The 25,300-nt window shown below is 36.3% G+C and overlaps 1 protein-coding gene across 1 annotated transcript in view; it reads left to right on the top strand.

Moving 5' to 3' along the window:
* FTO (fat mass and obesity associated) overlaps positions 1 to 18,018 on the top strand; it is a gene marked incomplete at its 5' end in the record, with an annotated part of 67,992 nt that extends 49,974 nt beyond the window's left edge. Inside the window, one exon of the mRNA XM_009701844.1 lies at positions 17,890 to 18,018. Coding sequence (XP_009700146.1) covers positions 17,890 to 18,018 — 129 coding nt within the window. The remainder of the gene's footprint in view (positions 1 to 17,889) is intronic.
* Between the last annotated feature and the right edge of the window lie 7,282 nt (positions 18,019 to 25,300).

Here is a 25,300-nt window from a genome sequence, read left to right as displayed (position 1 = left end):
GGGGGGGAGGGTTGTTGTTTGGGGAGGGGGTTGTTGTTTTGTTGTTTGTAGGGGGGTTTTGGGTTTTTTTTGTTTTGTTTTTTCTTCCTGAGGTGTGTTCCTGGCTTCTGTAGTTCCGGAAGATTCATTTTCCCTTCTAGCATCTCCTCAGGCTCTACCTGCCTCTTCATCAAACCTGCTCAGTCTTGACAACTGGTTTGAGTCCACTATTTGCACTCGTCAGAGGAGACTAAATGACTCTGCCTTTTCAGGTGATTCTTTCAGTTAAGGCTTGGAGCACTTAAGCATACTGTTGTTAATAAGCTTACACTACTCTTCTCTGAGCCAATTCTTTCTTGTTTCCACAGCAACTTCTTAAGTAACTCCATCTAGCAAAGTATGCTTCGTAGGAATTCGCTATTAGAAGTAGTTTCGTAGTCTTTTTCGTTGAACTTTAGCAGTCACTGAGTATTTCTGTTTGGGCTAAAGACTCAAAATGAGCTATGGATTGCTGAGTTGTTGAATCTATTGTGATTTTTTTTTTTTTCTGTTTTTTTCCCTGAGGTGGAGTAATTGGTGTAGGTTGTAGTTCAGAAATGAGGTTATGGGATATTATTTGTGCATTTGAAAAAAATCAATATATTGTGGTCCTTAAGATATATATAGACATTTTTGGTGGAAAAACAAGCTCTCTTAAAAAAGTTTATTGCGAAGTAAATGGTTAAAACGGAGCTGCAGTTACTTGAAAGAGACAAATATACATTCATTATTTCCTGAGTATGTTGTTTTTATGGGAAAGCAAAGGAAGCAATGGCTGGGTGTCATTAAGGAGTAGCTAGTGGAAAGTGGTGAAATGAGCAATGAGACTTGTAAAGTGTCATGAAAACTGAAACACCAGGGTACAAAGTACCGCTTATCCTCACAGATATGGATACCATATGGCAACATGAAGGGAAATGGAGAGTAGGAGACAAGAATCCTATTACTCCTCACACTTTCATTTGCTTGCTATTTGCTTTGGGCAAATGACTTAAGAAGTTGTGCATGAACCTTCTTCTAGTACAGTATTTATTGACAAGACACCTGTCTTTCCTGTCAGACTCCCTGAAGTTTCTTTGGTGTCATTCCAGCTTTGGCACTTCTGATTACAACTTTATTGTTGTTTGTGTAATAGTCATAGAATAATCTTTCGTTGACTGTTCTTGAGTTGAAATAATCTATATTCATTTTCTGGTTCTATAACCCTTTCTTCTCTTACAGCATTTATTCTGTTTTCCTTAAGAAAGACAATCTGCTGTGATCGTGTTACTGCTGTCCCTGAAATCTCTGCCTTCTCTTTTTTCCGTTATCTGCAAGTTACCATCTCTGGACAGCTTTCCGCATTTCTTTTATATGTCTTTGGAATCAAATGGACTGATTGAGGATATTTTAATACCAGGCATTGAAAGAATTTGGCTCCGCTGTGTGATCTGTGTGCCTTTGAAAATTTCAGGGGACATCATTGGAAGAGGAAATTTTCAAGTATAGTTTCACAAACACTGAAGTCAGAAGAGCAAAGGTGAAAGATGCTAGAATTGACATTTGAAACAATTATTACAATGAAGATAACTTTATTGAATAATGATAGACTTAGTTTAACAATTTTTAAGGAAGATCTCTTGATTTCAGAGAAATATGAAACTAGAATAGTTTTAAGTGAAGAAAACTCTGGCCAGTAGACAGGTGTGTAGTTTACGACGTCAGAAGGAGGAAGCAACTGAGGAGGTGACAAAAATATTTTCACAGCTGTAGAAGCCCCTATAGAGCTGACTAAGGCTCTCTTGTAGCATCTTTCACCTTTGTTCTTCTGACTTCAGTGTTTGTGAAACTATACTTCAAAACTTCCTCTTCTGATGATATCCCCCAAAGGTAATGGTTGGTTGTTAAGACCAAAGCAAGAGTGTTGTACAACATGCAAAACCAGAAAGAGCATGGTTACCCGCTCTCTTTCATTGTTACTTACATGGAAACTTTCAGCTGTTTTGCCTGGCAGCATCTGAGGGGGCCATCAGTGTATTTGGTTTTGGCCTCACCTAAGGTTGTGGAAATGAGCAGCTATTTGCCTGTGTTACAGCAAGGTAACGTGATTTTAAGTGCAGGTCCTTTTGTATTGGCAATGGGTGCTATATCAAGAGAGAACAAGAAAAGCCACACAGGAATGTTGTATGGGAGGGCAAGAAAATGGTGCAGAATTTAACAGAAGATGTTATAAAGGGAGCCCCTGATGCATAAGTTTAATGCTTTGTGTCTTGTAATTCTGAAAATTAATGCTTCGGGTGTTACATCAGGCTGTTATGGGAATGTAGTGGTGAAATTACAGATAAGAAATTACTACTCTTCCTACTGAAGCTGTATAACCTTCTCCTAATTTTAGCACCACAAAGAAATGCAGTGTAGTCGTTCTCTGTGCTATGGAGTTTAGTGCAAATATTTGAACTTTCCTGTGGTCTAGGAAAGCTGGCATTTTAAGAAGTATTTCATAGTTACAAAGATTACCATTACACCACTATAATGATTTTGCAGTGCTTTGCGCAGTGGAACACTAGTTTGTGGGGAAGAAATGTCCAAAGGATGTCCTAACTTCTGTTCTCTAAGGAAGTGCTCAATATGACACAGCGTTAAGGGACAGAATCTACCCAATATATTCTCAATTTCAGAAACAGGGAAAAAACTGAAATATGAAGCTGTTCCCACTAGAAATGTTGTAAATCTTACAAAATATGTAAGCTTTCCTCTTTGACATACATCAAAGGCATAAAACTTGGGAGATTAAAATATGTTTTTAATCTTGGTTTGATGAGCAAAACTTTCACTGTAATATTTATTATGAGAGGCTCTACTTGTGTTGCCTCTTCCCTTTGTTCTGTTTATATATGACTTCCTTTCTTCCAAAAAAGTAGGAAGTATCACTTTCACAAAGCCGAAGGATATTGCAATGGTTTGTTCATTTAAGCTGAATTGTAGGCCCACGTGGCAGACACAAACTTTTCTTTTATTGTCCTGGGTCCCAGAGGAAGAGCAATGCTTTCTGATGGCTTCTCATGAACGCCTTTCATTTGTGGAGGAGTTTCAGTGGCTTATGCTGACTGTACAAAGATCAAACAGGCAGGAAAATTGTGGTTTTGAGAAACTTAGCCAAGATCTTTGTTATTCTCTCCGAAGTTTGTCTTCTCTAACCCTATTTTTTAAGGACAATATTAGGACAATTAGTTGTAGTGCCTGATGTAAAAAAAAAACACCTCATTCTATCATTTTATCTTTAAAATGTAAGTATTTTCTTAGTTATTAGAAAACTTGTAGGCATGTATAAGGAAAATACTAACCATAATTGCAGTCTGTCTTTATTGCATTTGGAATCAATGGTATCCAAAATTATGCATAAAAAAATGTTGTGGCTGCTTGGTCTTGCAATTTGATCTGTATTGGCACACTGTGCCTGCAGTTTTGCTGAAATCACCCAGGTTTTTTTGCCTGGGCACAAAGATCTGTCAAACAGATTTGATTATGGGATTTGACCTGTTGAAGTCTTTTGTTTCAAGAACAGTTGTTTGGGGTTTTTTTTTCTCAACTAGTGCTCTTCATAAAGATTTCATTTTTGCTTAGCTGTTAGTAAACTTAAGTATTAGCAGGAGCTATGCAGACCACAACATCTTTTTAACTGCAGCGATGGCATGTTTTGCCAGCAATACACAATTTTCATTCTCACTCATATAAAACCTCATGTTTATCATAGAAATTCAGTTTTTGTTGAAGGATTATTTTAATAAAATGAAAATGGCTTAGGTTTCTGAACTAAAACACATAGCATCTTTAGAGGTCAGATGTAGCTGAAACCTGAACAGCTGTACAACATGCATCCTAGATTGTTTTTAATTGTCTTCCCTTTCTCTAACAGCAGTAATTCTTGTTTATATTGTCAAGAACCTTTCCACTGAGCACAAGCGCACCATACTTTAAGGTCACATGCTTAACCCCACTGCACGGTTACAATGTAAATGGGCCCCCTTTGTTTTCATTAATGTGTGAGGGGTGGGTGCAAGGCTGTTCACAAGGCTTAAATAACTTATTGTAAAAGTGTCTTAAAGAAAGCATATTTTGTCTCCATACCACAGTTGTTTAGCATTACTCTTGTGCATCCAACCGACAGCCGGTTTGGCAATGGATTTTTATGTGTCATTTTGTTCTTTTGACCTGTGGTTTTTTTTCTTTCTCCTTTTTTTTTTTTTTTTTTTTAAACTGAGCTAATGGATTCACCCCAAATAATACAAAATGAAGATGCTTTTCCTCTTTCCTTTCCTAATATCCTAAAAGTAGTAAACAAAACTGGAACTACTCTTTTCCACCCAACCCCCTTTACATAACAGTTTACCAGTTGCTGTTTGTGTGTTGATGTAGAGGTTTAAAATTAAGACTTTCTAAAAATGTCAAGTTAAATTAGTATGCTCAGTGCTTTTAATGAATTCTAATATGAACAAAGTATGGCCTTTTAAAATGATTTCCAGAGTTTTAAGTAAGTCTTGTGCTTTTCTACATGTAGTCATTGATATGTGGAGGAAAAGTACTGTTGAAATCTTAAGAGTTATTTTGGTTTTGATCATCTAGAATTGGCCCTGAGTCCCAAGATTTTAAGTGATTTTTAAACCCAATGCTGATTGTAATCTGTGACTGCCATCTGTAGTTGTTTTTGTAGGCCAAGAGAGTTGAAGTCATGCTCTTAAGTAAGTGCAGCAATGTGTCAAAAATCAAGCCCTTTTTTTGGGGATATCTCTGTCCCAGGTTGTTTGCTTTTTTAGTATTTGATTATAATTTTGGACCATGAATACAATTTGATTCCTGTCTGGTTTTGAGACACCTAGATTATACCAGTGCATGAAAAGAGTATGTACATGTGGCTGTGATCCATCCAATGTGATGAATGTGGTCTAAAATGGTTGTATGCAACAGTTTCTGTACCGAATGTATAAGCATTGAATGAATAAGGCAAAGGGGAAACTGTTAGCTCTAGAAGGTGAAGCAATAATACATGTTTATCAAAGCAGAACACTCTTCTGAATATGGTAAGTTGTATCTTAGTAGGAATAGTACTTTGTTGGTTTTCAAACTGTTAATTCAGGTAGAAAATTGTCTTTTGTTTGTCAACTTGCAGTTGAGACAAAAATGGGGACTCTCCTGAGGTGACAACTCTTCAGTGTGAACTTAAGTTCATAGTATTTGGTTGCTGTGTTTTAAAACCATAATGTTGTGACCACATTTTCACAGATTGTTATCAAAATATTATTTTTCCTCATGATAACTGCTATGCTCTTAGGCTTTGGACAGAGAAATTTTGTCTTGGGTTTTAATTTTCTTACAATTAATCTAAACTTTCAGCATTCTTTTTCATAGGTATTACAGAGAGAGCAACTCACTATATCTAGTGACTTCTCCAGTACGAGAGTAACTGATTTAACTAGTCATAGAAGTTTAAACAGGATGATATCTGCCAACCTTGAAAGAAGATTATTTAACACTCAAGAGCATAATGATAGTTTGATATTAGAGCAGTTTTGTCTGTTAATAAACATTTAAGAAACATTTTTGTGAAACAGAAAAAAAGAAATGTATAGGGTTTAAGACTGTAAATGAGTAGTACAACAAATACAAGTCTTCTTGACAACAGAGTTCTTGATGAATATGAAAAAATAATCAAATACTGTTAAAAGACAGTCCATATCTTAATGAAAATGTTTCTGCTTTTTTTTTTTCCCCTAAACGTATTTAAGTTATCCCTGAAAATTGATTTGGTATGTATTAAATATTGCATAATAACACCTTAAATGAAAATTTTAAAAGGGAAGAAAAGAACAAAACAAAACACCACGAACTCTAGAATCCAGATACTGGGGAGACCAATTTTGTATCAAATGACATGTTTTCCTCTTTAAGAAGAGAAATATTTGTGTATACCACATTAATAGTTTGGATGATTGTTCACATAGACTCTCTCTCTGAATGCTGTGAAGTGTGATTTGCCCTATAGTGTCATGTTAAGGCAGAATGTGAAGTAGGTGGATAGTAACATTAAATGGAGATTTAGAGCTCTAGTATAGCTTGTCATGATGTATCATTAAGTGTAGAAGTTTTTGTATGAGAGAACATGGATCAAACCCTCTTCCACAAACTGTTGTTTTTCATTTCTGCAGAAACCCATGAGATCAGAAAGCTTTTTCAGGTTAGTGTAGAACATCTTCATTGTGGCATGTACTCACTACGTGTCTGTTAAGGACACTCCACCAGTTTATGTTAATACATCCTTGACATTGCTTTAACTTTTACTAGTGGATTAACTGATCCTTCTCGAAGAGTGCAGGAGTGATTAGTCAGCCACCTTTGACCTCTCTCTTAAGTTGGATTTTGCAGCTGAACTTGAGAACCCATATCTTATTTCGCGCACCCATAGATGGAAACATTAGTGAATGGCAAGGCAGAGGCTGTGAATGTCGCAGTGCAGTGTAACAGAATGTATTGTTACAGGGTGTCGCAGAGTAACAGTGTTTTCTGTCTTCCAGTTTGTATTGTCATAGTTTGTGAACACGTCATGCAAGTGTCATATTTGTTGAATTGCCAGAATCTTCAGCATGTGACTTTTGTTTCGGAGAGTAATCGACATGCTTGTATTCCCAGTGATCTGTTGATCATGTTGTTTGTTTTATTTGTTAGGCACATGAATCATATGATGATTATTTTCCCTGATTGAATACTGTGTCATTAATGAAAATTGCCTATATAAAGATTTTTGATATAGTGAAGTTTTCAAATAGTTGGCCATTCAAGCTTTAAATTCTTTCTCAAGTATTCATCTATAAGTACTTGAATGTTCATGGAAAATGAATGACAAATTGACAATATTTAGAACTTGATTAGACTCTAAATAAAAATATTTCCAGAAGAAGTTTTTTAAATGCACTAGTGGGTGACAGGAAGTAAATTTTAAAATTTTCTTAACTTATATATTTTGCCCCTGAGCTACTTCCTTGGTCTTTCCTTGTGTATACTTTTAATTGTTGGGTTAATTAGTTGATAATCTTCCATTTAAGGATGAAAAATGAACCTTTTATTTTCTTTCTCCTGAGGAGATAAACTAATTACTGAGAGCTTTATTGCTCCCTTCCTAAGAGTGTGAAACACAGCAAAAATCCTTCCACAAAATCAAGTGAAAACAAACCCATATGACATATCAGGGAATATTAACAGAAGAAAAGTGGTGTCGTGATAGCAGGGATGACTAACATGTTGGTATTTGTCATATCCGTATAGCCATAACATTAGATCTCTCTGATGAAAGGGCAGAATTCAAACCTGAAGTCCAGGAAATGTCATGTATAGTATGGTCTTTTACTGGAACACAACGCTACCAAAATAGAATTATCAATAACTGGCTTTAGTTTGCATTAACAGGTTTATAAAGTGTAGGTCTTACAGATACATTGCATTCAGAAGAACAATAAATAGCAAGAAATGTTACTGAGTTGCTGGCATGGAGGAGGCAGGCAACTGAGTATCTCAAGAGGATGAGTGGCAAGTGACCTGTCCTCAGAAGGGGTGGAGGTCTGCCTGCATGTACCGTGAGTTAGTGCTCCAGCTCCACGATGGCATACTGCAGTTAAACGGGATGTGACAAAAACGGTGACTGCAGGTGGGCTATCTTGTGTTGTACCTTGGTCTGCGTGTATCTGTGTAAAGCGTATATGGGCATACACATATAAGATTAGGCAGAGTTTACCTTGGCTTTAATTTTCTGTAATTTAGGAGGAGGTTTGGTTTTTTCATTCTGGAAAAAAAATGTAGATTTCTTTTTAGCCTGCAGGTTGGTAAGTTTCATCAGACATATTAATTATAATGAAGCATTGCCTTATTTAGCATTGCAAGTGTACCTGGACTACTGAATTAATTTTGCAATTACCTTTTTTCTTGTAAGATTTGTGTTGCCTGTATATACTATAACATATATTCCCCTTTATCACTCGTAATGGGAAATGAGTGTCCATATATAGGTGGCATGTGTATATATATATATGCTTTACGCACTAATACGTCAGGATGACATGTGTTCCTAAACTTTGTTCCTAAACATGCTCTGAATGCAAGAGAATTAAAAAAAAGTAGTTGCCTGCCCTCCCAGGAGTAATCTGTATTTACCGTAAGTACTGCATCCAAAATATTAACTGTACATATTATGGGTGACTGTTCAATGAGAGTTAAATCAGTAAACTTCTCTGTATGTTCTCCTTTGTCCATCCCCCATTTCTTTTTAATTTGCTAGTATATTGCATTTATTTGTACGTTTTACACTGTGCACCCTCAATGACAGGTCATCACCATTTGCATGGCCTGTATATGAAGTACCTAGCACATGTTTTCATCTAAAAATATAGTTACGTACTGTAACAAAACTGGAGGAGGATAAGGCACTGAAATGGGATTGTCCAGTTTTCAGTTGAGGAACAAGGATCATAGCTTGCAGAACAGTGTGTTTCTAAATGCTGTTGTCATGACCAACCTCGAGCAATGTGTGTCATGTCCTCCTTGCTGCTTGCCATTGTCATATTCCCCATACATTAGATACATATGATATATCAGGCTCTGTTTTGGTTTTATTTCCTGTGCTTTTCCCAGGAATGCACTCTAAATTCTTTTTCTGTCCCTTTTGGCATGACAGCTAGTATTACTACTGTACTTACATGATTATGAATTTTAAATCTTCATAGTGATGTGCCATGGTGTCACAGGGGGTAACGAAGCTGTTACTTGAGCTGAATGTGCCAAAACTTCACGTTTGAAACCACATGGTGGGAGTCCCATTCTCACAAGGATATCCACAGACCTGGTGCATTTAGTGCTGTGAGGATGATAAAGGCATTGGAACCCTTATGTCATTTGAGGATATGATTCAGCTGTATATGGTTATCTTGCATGTGTACTAAATTGCTGTTCTGCTCTGGCATGCATCTTGGACAAAGCGTGCCCACAGGCACTTCTGGACATGGGACTTGTTATTTCATTTGGTTGTGACTTGCAGCTTCTTCATTCTGCAGTGTTTAACCCATTCCGTAACTTGGATTTCTGTGTTTAAATTATTTCAATAAAACTAATGACATTGGGAATATGTTTACTAGACTTTGTGCTAGAAAGTGTTGTGGCTAAGGCACTGAGTGGCTTGATGGCAACAGGTAGTGGCTTCAGTGATGGGAGGAAAACATTGGTGTTCTAGGCTTTTCCATACTAAATAGATACTGAGATGTGCTGTTCAAGGAAATCAATAGTATGATATGTAATTAATCACTAAAAGATTGTCACAAATAAAAATGCAATAATGCATTCAGAATCTAGCACTCGCTGTTTTCCATCTTTCTTCACAGTTTGGGGATGTTTAAAAATAATTTTTCTTGTGACCACTAATCTGAAGTTTAGTGATTCCAGTTTGTATTTTGAGTGCTACAAGGACCAGGTGTCTAGGCTGGAGATTTTGGTACAAGTTTGCATCTGTAAATATTTTAAGAGAAACTTGCATGTAATTCAGTGTATCAGGGCTTCAGTATAAATTAAACGAGTCAAAGCAAAGCCTTGCTTACATGTAGAATTATTTCATTAGAATCAGTAAAATTATATGAGCATTTAATTCAAACTGAAATTATTTCAGTGTTTGTGAGATGCTATTACCTACTTCTGGATTTGAAGCCCATTGTTTTTTCCTCTCTTCCCTCCTCCCTCAAATTATTCCTAACAGCTGCTGATGTTAATTTTGATAATGCTGAGAAAATTGTAGGGTACTCTTCTGAGTTGTTTTGAACACATAAAATCATTTGTTGTATGATTCTTCGGTGCTTATTAGAACTGCACATAATTGTTGATGACGAAAATTCTGTCTGCTGGTGAAGTGAACGTGTGCAGGTTGTACTCGGCGTGATTCAGTATTGCAAAATGTAAGCTGTCCAGAGTGCATATTAGTGAAGTGAGTCTTGTATTGCATCTTAGCTCAACTGATTTCAGCAACAGTAAATAATCACTGAAGCATACACTGCTGTGCAGTCCTTCAGAACTTAAGTGTTCAGCATAACTACTGTTTGCATGTGACCAAAATGGGAAAAGGGAGATGTATACAAAGGAGTGAATTATAACAAAGAACACTTTCTGCTTCAGTTCTTGTTCAGAAAACATATGTTCAGCCATGCAGGAACAGTTGGGGTAAAAGACACACTGTAGGTTTGGAAACAAAAGGCGTGTTCTTCTCTTGCATTCACAGTGTTTTCAGACATATTCACTTGTTAGGGACTAGCCTGTCAGCTGGATCTTCTTGCAAGCGTGATTTCTTTTTCCTGACTTCTTTCAAAAGCTTTTTCCCCACAATGTTTTACACTTCATATAATCCACTATGCATGGTAGGCCTGCTTCAGTCTTTGTGCTATTGATGATTCAGAGGTGGAGGGGCCAATCTCTGGGAGAATGTGGCTAAAGGGTAACCTTTCACTCACCCATACATCTGAAGATGCTCAGCCACTCTTACTCCAAATATCTTGAGTGGTTCGGTTGCTCTTTCTTGATGAGTTGGGTTATACTTCACCTTTAGAACATTGCCAAACCAACTAGCGCAACAAAAATATTTTGAAAGTGTTGATCTTTATACTTTTTTTCTTTGTAGCTAACTACCAAAAATCTCCGAGACCTATCATAACTGCATTGAATCATCCAGTAAGAAAGATTTTTATTCTCTCCGTTGGAAATTCATTCAGTTTTGGCATGCCAGAGTAACCAAAAATTACGTGGTCGTTACTTCTGTTTGGATTCCATTTTCCTAAATATATGGTTCAAGACCCTAGTGTAAATACACTTATATAGGCATAAAGGTAATGGTTATTTCCAAATAAGCTTTACCTGGTTTAATTTATGACCTATAAACTCATACAGCTAGAAAGTGCATTGCTTTAGCTCCACAGGTATACTTAAATTGTACAACTTTCTGGTGTAGACAAGACCTAAAGTTTCTTTGGAAATGTCTAAGTGATCTACTTTCTGTAGGTTTTTCTAGGTCAAGCTACTCATCTATCAAGTCAGGTATTCATCCTTTGTTGTCAGCAGTGAATACCTCAAAGAGAGGCAGGGCTTCCTACATTTCAATGCATGTAGACTTGTATATAGAGCTTAAGCATATGCCTAACTTTAAGCATTCTACTCTGTAATTGGGTTATGTACTTGCTTAGTTTAGATGTGCACCATTGAATATAATGGTAAGGGAGAATATATAATCTTTGTGGCAATGGTTTCACACCAGCAACTTGAGCCTCCATTCCTTTTACCCTACAAAAATAAAAAAATTATATGTGTCTCAAAATTCTCTATTCCTTTATATTTTATTTAAATACGGACATCATATTTGACTCAGACAAACTGTTCTAATGTTGGAAGTCCTCTATCAATAACCAGAATAGTTATGGAGTTTTATGTTGGTTTGTGGATTATTTACATATTCTGTTGAAGTGCTAATAGTGTTGGCTGATTTCAGTAGCCTGGGAAATTACTACTGATGAATGTCCAATGATTAGTATTTCCCAGATAAGGCCCTTCAACCGTGAGGATCAAACTAGAAAATCCACAGACTAGAAAACTCCATGTAAATATTTTCTAGTGGAAGGTGCCAGCAAATACATCCTTGCCAACATATGTCAGAACTGCCAGAAGATCTGTGAGGTTGGGGATTAACTTTTTAGCACTGTCATCTTAAGAGCCTTGACAAGGAAACGTTATTTAAACGTTTTTCTTTGACTGCATATGACTGAAAAGATGTTAACGGTAGATAAAACTAATATAAAGCATTTAATGATACTGACATGTATTCCAAGTCTGCACCTTTTTCTTTTCATTGAGCTCTTGTGTCAGACATCCTTGAGAATACTACTGCTTTAAAATAAGTTGTCCTTCCTTCTCAAATGAAATTTGATGATTTGTCTCCAGTCTGATAAAAGAGAGCACATGCTAGTATATTGCTTCTTTCCAGGAATTTTTTGTTTTGTTTTATAGGCTCTTTAAAAGTAAATTATGTTTTAGATGTTGCAGTGACTTCTGTGACACTCAGGAAGAAAACAGTTCATAATAATTTCTTTCCTTTCAGCTCCCATGAGCCTACCTTCATTATACAGTTTGCATATAACAACTAGTAAGAGTAGAATGTACTGAACCTTAAACAAATCTATTATGATCACCATGGCAAGAAACTGGGAAAATGGCAGGGAAAACGAACAATGATTTTGTAAACCCTCCAAAGGTCAGAAAAAGGCTTTCAGTAAGTATGCAGAGGCTAGAAATCAAATCCCATTTCCTATCATAAGAAACCAGTTGTTTTAGCAGCAGTGGTTAATGTACTGTATGTGAAAGATTTAAGACTAGTTGGAAAGCTTTGCTTCTGTTTTATTAGGCTGCTATTGAAAAGCCAACAGCATAACTTCAACTAGGTGCTTTGAGATTTCTTAATGGGCTGTCAAGGGCAAGACACCAGGTCTGTGCTATACTAGCTCTTTCCTGTACATTAAAACAACAGGGGCCAAATGATCATATACAGAAGTATGAATTACTTGATGCTTTCTCTGTTCCATATGGTCAGCCATGTCTTTGGCAATTAATCATGTACAGAATCAGTTGAGTGCTCTCTGAAGCATTGAAGTCAACATTTAGTTGTACCTGTGCCAGTGGGGGCAGTGGGGGTTGCAAGCGTAAAATAGCAGGATGAAGAGCTGCTGGCGCCGAAGCCAGAGCAGCTGGCTTCCATAAACAACACTTTTTTTCCTCTTTACCTTTTTTTTTTTTAAAAAACTTTCTTTGACAAACATGAGCTATTTTTCAATATCATCCAAAACATGAGGGTTGCTGAGTGAAACTGTGATATCTGGCATAGTGGATTAATAAACAAAAGACAGGGAACTGGGTTTAATGTGCCCAAATTACTGGGTGATAACTTAAACCATACCGGCTGCTTCCATCATATCAATGAAAATGGGTGCATTTGCTCATATTTTAAGTAAAAATTTTAAAAGTAAAGAAGAAATGAGCAGTGGTTTGTAAGCAATTACTAGCTTTTTTATCACATAGAAGTTATGACATGTTAAATTAACATGACTTAATAGATTTCAGGTTCTTTTTTTTTTCCCCTCTAAAAGGTACAGTGTTCTAGTTTTACAGATTTCATCAGGATACTTTTTGCACTAAAAGCAAAATAAAGTCATAAAAATAACAAGGAAGATACAGAACGACGTTTAAAATTTTAGCCCTGCTGACAGATTTTTACACTTTGTTTTCCCTTTCTGTATTAGATATTGATTATTGAGAGATGACTGCTATATTAAAGTAGAAGTCGTTAGTAAAGATTCAGAAGCTTATCCTATTTAAACTGGAGGTGAGTAAATTAAGTCTTAACTCAGAGCAAAAAATTTGATTTGTTGACCCAATAAAGTGGGACTAAGAGACAAACTGTCCCAAGTGCCACTTTAGTTCAGACTGAAGGCTAATTTGTTTGACAGGATACTAGGCTTCATGTCTCCAGTTATACAATGTTCCTAACCTTAGGTCTGGCTCCTCAAGAGGTCTGTATTGAAGGAAGAAAAACCTAACTTTAAAAGACTAAAAATCGACCAGTGTGGGTTTTGGAGTGTTTAGAGGCTGCTTTTTTTTGGTTTGTTTGTAAGCATGTTGTGGTATTCACCCAGATGCATACAGTTAAGTAGGGTAGTGGCCTATTGATGTTGAAACATAGTTTCTTCTAATTCTACAATATTATTGTAATCCTTTTAGAATACCAAGGTTAACTTTCTTAAGACTCATGAAAGGTATCTAGTTTTGAGTGTGTATCCTGGGTGAATAGTAAGACTTGGTTGTAACAGTTTCTGTTCAGTCCTGTGTCACTGATGTATTTTGCCAGTGGGAATGAGAGGTATCTTAGTACCTTCCTTTCTTACACAGTAAAAGAAGGTGTTCTGGTGGCTGTTGCCTGATATGTCAGTAGAGCACTAGATCTAGTTCTGCTGTGGTACCAGGAGGAAGGTAAAGGGTATAATTTCCTGCGTACTATCTTGAAAGTAGAAGGCTGGATTGGCAACTGCTATATGTATATACGTATATAGCTTTGGGCTTTTTTAGGAGATGGGTTGTGTGTTTGTTTTTAAGACCATGCCATTTAGTATTTACAAGGAAATGCCCTACATACATTAATAGATCTGTAAGGAGAATTGGGGAAGATTTGCTGAAAATGTAAACAGTACTACTTATTAGAGAGACGTGCTGGCCGATGAGACAAGAACTTGCTTCCTTCAAGTGATAAGCAATTTGCGTAATCTCATTGCTTAGGTTGTCCAGGATATGTTTTTGCAAGCTCAGGAAGCAGAAGAAAGAAAGTTTCAACAATTTGTAAACATTACCACCCTCAAGAATCTCTATGAACACAAGGATGAGATAAGACGGGCTGTAGGGCTGGTTATGTTGTTTATTTATTCTACTGTCCTGCAGTCCCAAGGGTGCTGAAAAACACTGGGTCAGCATTGAGTCCAGTTCAGAAATGTGAAGGCTTCACTCAACGTTGGGCAAAAGAGGCCTCTGCAGACAATTATGTGTCATTAAAGAACATTAAAAGAATTGAAACACAAGATCAGATTTTCTTTGATGGGATGTGCAACTATAGTGATGTTCAAAAGAAGGTCATTCCTGCCCTTTAGAGCAGGGGTGGTATTGACTGGGTTTCTGATGGATTTTTATCAGTGTTGATGTGAGGAAATGGCTTTCCCAGCTGATAACATCTTTGACCGAGTTTCTTGAACCCTTGACCTTTATCAGTCAAGGTATATATTGAATCCCCTTGTTAAAAGTAAATCCCAAAACGAGTTACATCGAAAAGAAAACTTTCAAAGGCATGTGTTTTATAATATTATTTTACCTAGAAAGCTGCTTTATTTGTTACAATTTGGGATTTTTATTGAGATTATAAGAATAGCAAGTTACTAAGAAATGCCTCTATAAAAGCTACACATCAAGCCCTGCATTCGCGTTCTGGGCAACCTTACTACCCTCAGCACCCTTCGAAAACAAGTAAATCAGTTAAATTCCGATGTATTGTTGTTGGATGTTACTTAATAGTACTATTTCACCCTCCAGGTAGCTGCAACTGTATTCACAGGGCTCAGTAAAGAAGTGTTTTATGATGTCAGTGTCAAACTGTGAGTTTGACTTGAACTGTGTACATCACCACATAAATGAAAGGCGTTAACAGAAGGCTGGAGCAATAGGATTGTTCTGTCAGTAAAAATCAAATTATGTTCAATTTCCACAATTATTGTGTTCCTGTAGATGGAGGGGACTTTAGGTAGTGGAACTCTGTCCCAAAGCTGCAATTTGGCCAGGCCATCAGAATTTATGCAAAAGCATTATGTGATTGTGAGCACTTGGAGAAGTAGTCACCTGTCTTTTCTGATGATAATACCCTAATCATGTCATCTTTTCTTCAGATTTTAACTGAAAACTCTTTAGGAACTATCAGTTCTCCATATTCTACACTTTGGGAGTCACTTATTTCGGGGATCTTTATGTTTGTTGCCTGTAAGTAACTATACTTCCAGCTTTGTGAGGCATAGCATCGTTAAACTTGGGGCTTTTCTGCAGTCTTGGAGACAAGCAGACTTCTACACCATCACCAGTGGATTTCCTTATCCCACTGTGATGAATAAGGCCATCCAAGGATTCTGAAAGGGAAATCTTGGTGTACTGTGACCTAGCTGTATGGCTACGGTCTGATCATCCTATAATACAGAGATAAACCTTAGTTATAGTGCTGTGTCAAGTCTTGCACATGGTAGATATAAAAGTTAAAGCCTTAATAGGTATGTTTATTCTGAATGACAAGGAGTGTTAGTTTACATCTCTTCATCTCATGTGACTATGTTCTCACATTCTGAAGTCCTCTATCAAATCCTGCTGTAAACTGTGCAGCTGCTGGAAGTGAGGCTGTAAGATCAGGATTGTTGAGGTTGGCGGATATTAGAGCTTGTGGAAAAGATGTTGTAGGTCAGTGCAAGGGAAACCCATGTCAGGGAACCTTATCTGAAAATACTCTCTGGCTTTTTGTTTGCTTTGTAATGTCAAAGTAAGGTCAAGAATGTGATCTGTATAGACAGAGTTTTGAACGCTTTGGGTTTTTACAAGAAAATGTTCTTTTTGAAGTGTAAGTACCATATAACAGGGTAGTGCCTTTTGGTAGGCCAGCTGATAGAGCTGGGAGGTGGGGAGAAAGGTGATTTTTTTCTCTTTGTCATCTGATGTTGGTGTAATAAAATTATTTTCTGTCTCTATGAACCCTGTCATGCTTGTCTCTTGGAACCACCATGGTGGTAGCAATGTTACACTTGTTTAAGCTATGTAAAGTAGTGGTATCATCTGCATATTATTGTTTCTTGTGGAAATAAACCCTGTCAGACGAAGGACAGATCTTCCTGTTTTCACAAACCAAAGATAATAACAACCATTTATCCAACAGAATTCCCAGAGAAATTTTAGTGGGTGTACAGTTAGGCAGGGCAGAATATAATGTGTATGTGATGTTGAGGAGGAGACAACATGCCATGTCTTTTTGTCATCTCATTCCTATAAGAGAGACCATGCTGAGAGTAGGAATTGCAGCTCCTGGTGATGTTTGACTTGGTTTTCAAACTCATGTCCACAACTGCTCAGGTTAGAAACAATTTTTTTCCTCCTTTTCTGTGGCAAAACCTGGGTTTGTGCAAGCATTCTGTCCATTCAGTCATCCTTCCCAAAAGCGTTTAGATACTTTGGTATGTTTGCAGAACATGTGACTGAAGGTTAGAATAGCAAAAAATAATTAAGTGAGTATTAGTGGCTGGTTAAGGTGAGAAAAGCAAATATCTTCGCTGAAGGATAAGAGTGCAGCATCGACGCTAGATCTCTGTTGTGGTTGGACTGCAACACATCAAGTTGGCACATGTGCGCTGGTTGACATATGTGTTAGAGGCATGAGCATCAGCACGGGCCGTTTCTTTCCCAAGTTGCCAGACATAGCGAAGCATGGGGGAAAGAAGAGAAGATGGTGGTCAAGTTAGTAGTTGAAGGCAAAGATGGAGTGAGGGAGTTGGAGTGACCTTGCGGGGTGGATGAAAGATAAGGTGATCTGCAGTTTCCTGACATCAACATTAACTGTTAACACAACATTTGGGAAGGCCAGTAACATTTGGTCTGCACAGACTGAGTGTTGTCGTACTCCACATAAAACTGAGATCCATTGCATGTGTATATGTATATTTTAGCATTTTTTAATTTATCCCATAAATGAAAAAAGATAGAGTTTTACTACTTGTTTACTTGAAATATTTCATGATAAAGAGAACATGGGCGCATCATCAGAGATTCCTTTCAGAATATACAATCGAAAGGTATTTTTTTCTTTAGCTTCGCCAAGGACCAAAGCGAAGGGGAAAATGACCCAAATGAATGCTGTATTGAGGGAAACATTTCTGATAGGATTTGATATAAGAAAATGTTTAGAAAAGAAAAGAATTATGTTTCAAGAAAATGAGAGCTAGAATGCACGATGTCTTGTTGTGTTACTTAAGGCAATGAGATTTTAAGGTTTACCTTAGGTGCCATGTATATTGATTAAATACCAAATATATGATGGCCATTTCTAGCCATCATTTACTGTATTGATTTGTCAGCAGTGGAACTGTAATAAAAAAAGCTATTGATTTACTGTCCTTATTTGCTTATGGGCTTTTTATTAATTTTACACATTGTTTCCTATTTCTAGATTATCATTTTTATGTGGTGTTTTTTTTTCTTTCCTTTAAGACAAGCCTGGTCCTCTCTGAAGTTGGAAAAGTGGAACAAAGTGAGGGACAAAGGAATGAAACCATCAGCTGCTTCTTGCTAGTTCTTACTGAGCGACAGAAGCTGCGTAAAGAATGGACAGCAAGGTGAGACATTTTTAAAAAATAGGAAAATAATAAAATTAGAAACAAGTACATCAAATATACTCCTATAAATCCCCTTGGGGGAGGGGGCAAGTTGATGTTTGGGGAAAAAAAAAAGAGATTCAAAATTTTTACTGTTCCTTGAACGGATTAGTCAATGTTTCTGGTTTTAATTTCAGAGTTACTTTGTGGGGTAGAATGCTCCCTCATTGTGATTATACAGTGCAGTTTATTGATAATAGCTTGATAGGCAGCATACATACTTGAGGATTGATATCACCTTAAATGCCCTAAGGTTTTCCTTATATGGCTAACAATATGAGCAGTACTCCTTGCTGGCATGCCATGCTAATAGATACCCCTCATCTGCTTTCTTCACAATCTTCACATTTTCTCATGGTGTCCTACTGGTATTAACTGGGTTGTGTTGGATGAGATTGGCATAAATGTACATATTGCTGGGGTTCATATCATCTGACTGCTTTCTTATACCCGAGTTCTTAAATTGAATTTGTTGCCATTGTAATAAATCAGGTGATGTTGTTAACAATTTTTAAAAGTTGTTTATGGTTTTATTTGAAAAAGTTTGTGTGACTGGAATGTGTTCAGCTGAATGCATTTCAGCAACTACAGATACGTCATGCTTCTAATTCATTCAGAAATATGTGAATTTAAAAAAAAAGCAAATTTCCACCATCTGCCACCTTGTGTCTTTCTCTTTAGCTGCTAAATGAGTTGGTTGCCTTTTTTCACATCTATTTCTAAAAAGCTATAGATTTATATGTGTTTAATAATCTCTTTTTTTTCTTATGACACTTACATAAAATATCTAATAGTGTATGAAATTTTCCTATCAAATGTACAGCTTTCCTTTAAAACTGGGAGATGTCCTGTACTTACAGTTAAATACAATTTTCTGTGAAAATTATTTTTAAATAAGACTTTGATAGTCAAAATTAGCACTTATGTGGCATGATTTTTTTTACCTGCCTTAAATGTTCCAGTTAACAGAGTTCTCCTGTGTTTTCTTAGTGTACAATTTTGGAAAGTTCCTGAAAATTCTGTGAGATTCACTTGAAAAAGTTAGTTGTAGATATTGAATCTAACACTTGAATGACTTTGCTATTTCCAGTAACTACAGTGAGTGAATTTGAAACATTTTAGAAACTTTAGATAAAAATTAAACATTGTTACATTGTATCAATTATTGTACAAATTAGAGGCTCTGTTTTATAAGTTTGTGTTCCTATGAGTATAGAATGTTTATTTGTATACTAATCAGTTAAGATCTCGGAGCAGAAAAGAGCTTTGTAAGGTGGGTCTACAATATTGTTCATATTATCATGTGGTTTTTATTTCTTCCCTTTTGAGGAATTTAAGGGGTTTTTGGGGAGGGGTTTTTCCATCACCATGCTTACTAAATAACGTAAACGGTTTAGCCACATTGGAAATGGAGGAAATCACATAAGTCTCTTCTGTGGGACAAATGCATCTTTGTTGTGAACCAGAATAGAAAACATCCTAGGGATAAAAGGCTGAACAATTCTAATGAGTGGAATATCTTTTTGTTTAGTTTAACAATGATTCACTAATATACGAAGTCATCGGGAATCATTGCAATCGGGAGTCATTTAAAAGTAATGTGGATTACGGTGTTTCTGGCCTCTGCTGGCTGCTCACAATGTGGTGGGAGGCTGGGGCCAGCATTGCAGTTGTAGACATAGTCTAGTCTCTGACACAGAAATGCTAAAGTTCTTGAGTGGGGGTGGGGAGAGGCACAAGCAGATGAAGTGCAGGCCGCCTTAAAGCTAAACACCTGAAAGAAAATTTCAAGAGCATTGTGCCTTGAAAAGTTCTGAAAGAAAGTGTCCTTTGAGTATTAAATATCCATAATCCTTTTTCTTTCCATTTGATGTTTCCCATTCCAGTGACCTATCTGAGAGTCTCATCCATATGATCTGCATAAACAGACTGTTACCATACACCTCACTTTACTTCATCAAAGCTTCAGCTAGATGTCTGGAATGAAGCACTGACTGTGGTAGCCATCAAGCATACGGTGGTGAAAGTTATAAAACGTCCGCCGTGGTACTAGCAGGGCTGCCCTTGTTTTAGAGATCAGTCTATTGTGCACTTTGGAATTACATGAGAAAAATGTGCTTGGACAGGAAATAATTAGCACTTGTCAAAGGGCAGGCAATAGGTTACAGTATTTTACTTTCAACAGGCTATCAGGGGATCAGCTAGATTAGATAATAGAATTTTTTTTCCTCTGGAAGTTAAATACAGATGACTCTAATTACCTTACATTGTGCATTAGAGAGCACATTATGAACAGTACAACCTCAAGAAATTTAGGTCAATGAAGGGAGGGCAGCTGACAAAAACTTTCCTCTGTGCTAGGTCTTTGTAGAGTTATGCAGGCATTCTGTTCTTTCATGGGTTTTATTTGTGTCATTAACACCTTAAATAAAAAAATACATGCTGGGAACTCTTAGTACAAACTGATTCAACTTTTAGAAGTTTTGACTTTCTCAGAGAAAGGCATATGAACTATTTTGATATGTATCTACTTGGTTAAAGCATGTCCTTGCATTATTTGCTTTAAGTTGTGCCAGTGTTTCTGCATATTAACGAACTGAAATTACTCTTTTTATTTCAACTCCATGGTCCAAAACGCATGGTAGTGCACTTAGTGTTGTGATTCACTGTTTTGTATACTTTTGACTCAAAGATATCATCAGTATCTTCAGTATCTGAGCAGATCTTCTAGGGATTCAAGTTGTTCTCTGTTGAGTGGTAGTGATCCAAAATACTTCAGTAGGACTCGGTGAGTGTCGTCTAAGTGTTAACAGAAATGGGCCAGAGTTTCTAAAGCCCCAGATTTGTTTATACTGCATGATAGTGCCTGATGGACAGGTTGTTATAGCTGTTAAAGAGCTGTTCAAGCCCTTTGAACTGACCCATTCTTGACCTCTGCTTATAGAAGGTCACTGTTCAGCTTATAAAGTAAGGGGAACCTTAGATTCTACTGTAACAACCAGAGGGTAAAGGGAACAGCTGTGAATTTTGGACTAACCATGCAAACCTGCATAGCCTTTTTAGGGTCACTGTATGATAATGAAAATTGTTACCAAATTATATGGAAATTTAACAGCAATAGTGGGAAAGAGAGGGTGGAGTCTAATGTATTGGATTTGATAAATGAAGTGTGAAGTTACCCATCTGGCTCTAGACAGCCCTCTTTTTCTCTACGAAAGGGAAACATTTAAAAATAACCATGGTACATCTAGAATCAATGACCCATACAGAGAGCTGGAATAGATCAAGATTTAATGGTGGCTGTGGAAGAAATTATCATTTGAAGAGTGAGACAAAGGATGAAAAAGTACAGTTCAATATCTGCACCTGATTCATTTTCAAAAAAGACCTTAATATTTTTACCCCATTGATGATGCTATTGACATTTTTTATTTTAGTTTTTAACTGGAACTAGAAAAGTTCTTATAAAGAAACTGTTTGGCCAAAAAAAAAAAAAAGTACTTGAATTTCAAGAGAGAATGTTGCACTTTTCCTAATCAGTGAATGCTGAGGAGAACTGGACTATAGTTCAATAAAAATTGTATCTCTTATTTCTCCTAATAGAACTTGTATCATAATAATCTTGTCTTTAATGCTTTCATGACATACTGCCCTTAATTGCTAGTAGTTTTTTGCTATATTTTTCATATAGATATTTTTGGTAGTAAACTAATTTGTCAATAATAAATCAACAATAGATTAATTCAAAGGATAATGTTTAACTGCATTGAAATTATTAACTGCTAGGAAAAACAAGATTAGTTAAAACATTACTGAAATAAGTCTTTTTTTCATGCAAAAAATTTGTTAGTTCAAAATGATTTTATTATAACACAGACTCTGATGTCCATTTTGCTCTTTCCCTTTTTGAAGTTGCACCATTTCTCTTAGGGGAAGTTGAGCCAGGTAATGGAAACTGTAAAGTTTTAGAGAAAGAAATAAAGAAGTAGAAAGTTTAATAGGGAAATAAAATTGTTTATGATGATTGTATATTCATAGTTGTGCTACTTAGCCAAATTCTGAAATCTTAAGTTCTCTCCAAGTCATCATGTAATGACAAATTGACATAGTGAAAAAAGAATAAACATTCAATAAATAATTTGCACCAAAGTAAACATAAAATTTTTCTGGTTCATGAGATAAACAGCAGAAAAGTGTTAATTGTAAGATTTGTAGTATCTTGTAAGAATCAATAGCTTAAAACCTTGCCTCATTGAAATAACACAATGAAAAAAATCTATTTTATGGTGTCATTCTACAACCCATAACATTTTGTAGATCAGATCACTGTGTATTTTTAGAGTTATTATATTCTTCTGTCTTTGCACAACACTTCAAGAAAGAACCTCTTAGTTCTTTTAATTGATGCCAAATCATATAAGTTTCAGGTTTCAAGTCAAACTTGAACTATAATTCCTTAATGTTTTTTTGCCTTTGTCAAACACCTTCTTCGATCTCACAATTTTGACATAACTATGTAAAGGTATGTATTTTTTCTACCTACAGTGAATGCTTATCACACTCCTGAGATAGTCTTACCTCTCAGTGAAATCTGGATTATTATATGGATATTTATATAGGAATTTAAATTATAAGTACGTAGTGTGACAGTTGAGTCCTAATCTGTGATAACACTGATCGGGTTCTATAATAAGAACAATGAGGAATATTAGAGTGGAATCCTGAAATAGTATGCATGTTAGATGAGATACAAACAGGAAGATTTTTATATATTTTATTTTCTGTTTTGAAGAAAAAGTTAATTTTTTTTTTTATATGCCTTACCTCTTTATACCTTGGATTTTTAGATTGTATCTAAGGTGGCAATTGAGGTAGATTTTACTGGTTCTAGCTCCAGCAGGAGAAAGCAGTGTTGATGTAAAGATGGAATGTATTTCCTTCTGTAACAGAAGAAAAGTCCGTGGGTTAAGAAGTTAGCATGGGTTTTGGTAAAATTGGAGCAGGTTTTTTTTCCTTCTGTCACAGACTTTGTGTATTTTTCAGGAACTCACTAAATGCTAGTTTTTCAATGAAATGTGGTAATACTGGTTGAAAGACTGGTTGACAAATACTGGAATTTTTTACGCTCTCACAGTCCTGCCAAGATGATAAATATATCAAATATTGTGAACTCTTCAGAAACTACTGCAATGGGAGCTACACTAGTTCCAGAGATTTAACAGACGAATTGCAGAGGTGTCAAACTCTGACAGAGAGGGGGGGAAGTATTTGGGTTGTTTAAAACTTTTGTGGTGGTTTTGTGTAACGTTAGAATGACAGATTTTTTTTTTTTTTTTCCATGTTGAGGAATCCAGCATCCATGTTTCTGAAATTAGCAAGGAGCTCAGTACACACAGCTTCGTGACCTCCAGTGGGTTTTTTGTCCTCTCTGGGCAATATGTGTGTCAGCTGGAATGGATGCTTAGTAAGTTAGCAACAAGCATAGACAAAAATTTTGATTCGTCATTTTGGAAATCACAGGTGGGGAAAAAAAAAAATTTTGAATTCTTCAACATTCATGTTGTGTGTGTGTGTGTGCTCTTTAAAAGTAGAAAATTAAACTGTTCAGCACCTAGTATGTAACCTAAAGCAGTTTTTCAGAAAGTAAATGTACATTGTGAGTTAGAAGGTAATGCTGAATACTGTGTGTTAATCAGGAAGATGCTTTGAGGCAGACTGAAAACCAACCTTGCCGCTTTCAGATGAATGGAGAAAACACTGCGACTTCAATGAAGTTGTCAGGTCTCTTGCTATAGTTATGCTTAGACGTCAGCTGCCTTGATTGACCTTTGACTTTTCTCCAGTTGCTTATTACCAGACTTCTTTTGCTTCTCATGACCCTTCCTGTTTTCCGCCTCTGTCTTTCACCTGTGTTTCTTGTATTGAGGAGTCTTTGAAGCAGCCAAGCTTGGGATCAATAGATACAAGTACTCTACAGAACAATGGAAATAATGCTTGATTAAATGCTGCTGTTTAACCACCACTATTATTTCCTTTGAAACTGTCTTGACCCTTTACCCTTGAAAAGACTTTATGTTTACAAGCTGTGGCTGCTTACAGAAAATGCTGCTTCTTACCTTGTGATGTCACTATACACACAGCAAATATGGTGCAAAAAATGTTATTTGGTGTAGGGACTTAAAACAAATGGTATTATAGGGCAGTCTAGTAAAAGTCGCAGAACTTCAGCTCGGTGTGTGGCTTTTACATGTGTCAGACTTTCATTAAGGCACTTCATAGAGATCGTTTACTCTGAGGGTTTACTTTATCATTTTAGTTTTGTTTTAATGCTCCATTTCTGAAAACCATAAAGAGGTGCATCATCCCATACCCGAATAACTACTGAATCAAAATTCTTTGACATTTCCCTTTTTTGATTTCATGCTTTTCTTGTTATGTTAGATGAATTTTTCAAAAGATGATTCAGTGACACTTCCAAAACTGACAATTGACATACATTTAGTCCTTATTTATAGTGCAATTAAAGTTTCCAAAACAAAAAGTGATAACGAATTTTCCCACTCTACCAGAGTACCACATTTATTTATTTATTTATACTTTATTTTGCCTGGACAGGCTTTTGAAGTCAGTATGGGTGACATTTCCTTATTTATGTAAGCTTTCATGATTGCACTACAAGAAAGATAGTTAGTGTTGTTTTTCCAGTGGTTTGACAATGATTTGCTCACTACCATTGGGAGATCTGAATGCTGGAAATGGAGATTATTGCATTTCCAGACTGCAGAATACTGGAGATTGAATAGATCACAGAGGTGACAAATTTATAATCTGTGGAGACAAAGTGTTAGCCACATCATCAGACAGTTGAACCACAAAGTGGCATTAGCATCAGCTGTCATCATTCCTGTAAGAGAGAATAGTGTCTGCCAGAGGCAGGGGAAAAGGAGAAAAAACAGGAGAATTCAGTGTGTTGTACAGTGCTCTGTAGCTGCCCATATTAGCTAAAGACCTGGTGTTATAAACTAGGGCTAAAATATGACTGGTCCCAAGAATGAAAAATTATCATAGATTTATTTTGCTTTATCCACTGATGTTTCCTTCTTCTGCAATATCAGTCCATACTTTCCTTTGCCTTCAGCAAAAGGTGCTAATGTCATGCTATGTAACATGACCATAAACTACTTGCAAACTTAGTATGAACTAAAACTTTGTCTAAAACTAGACATTTAAAATTAAACGTGTCTAAA

The sequence above is a fragment of the Cariama cristata genome, unplaced genomic scaffold (assembly GCF_000690535.1).
Source record: "Cariama cristata isolate BGI_N322 unplaced genomic scaffold, ASM69053v1 scaffold35616, whole genome shotgun sequence".
In the NCBI taxonomy this organism is placed as follows: Eukaryota; Metazoa; Chordata; class Aves; order Cariamiformes; family Cariamidae; genus Cariama; species Cariama cristata.
Note: the sequence above shows the minus strand (reverse complement) of the source record. Positions and strands in the feature narration are given on the sequence as shown.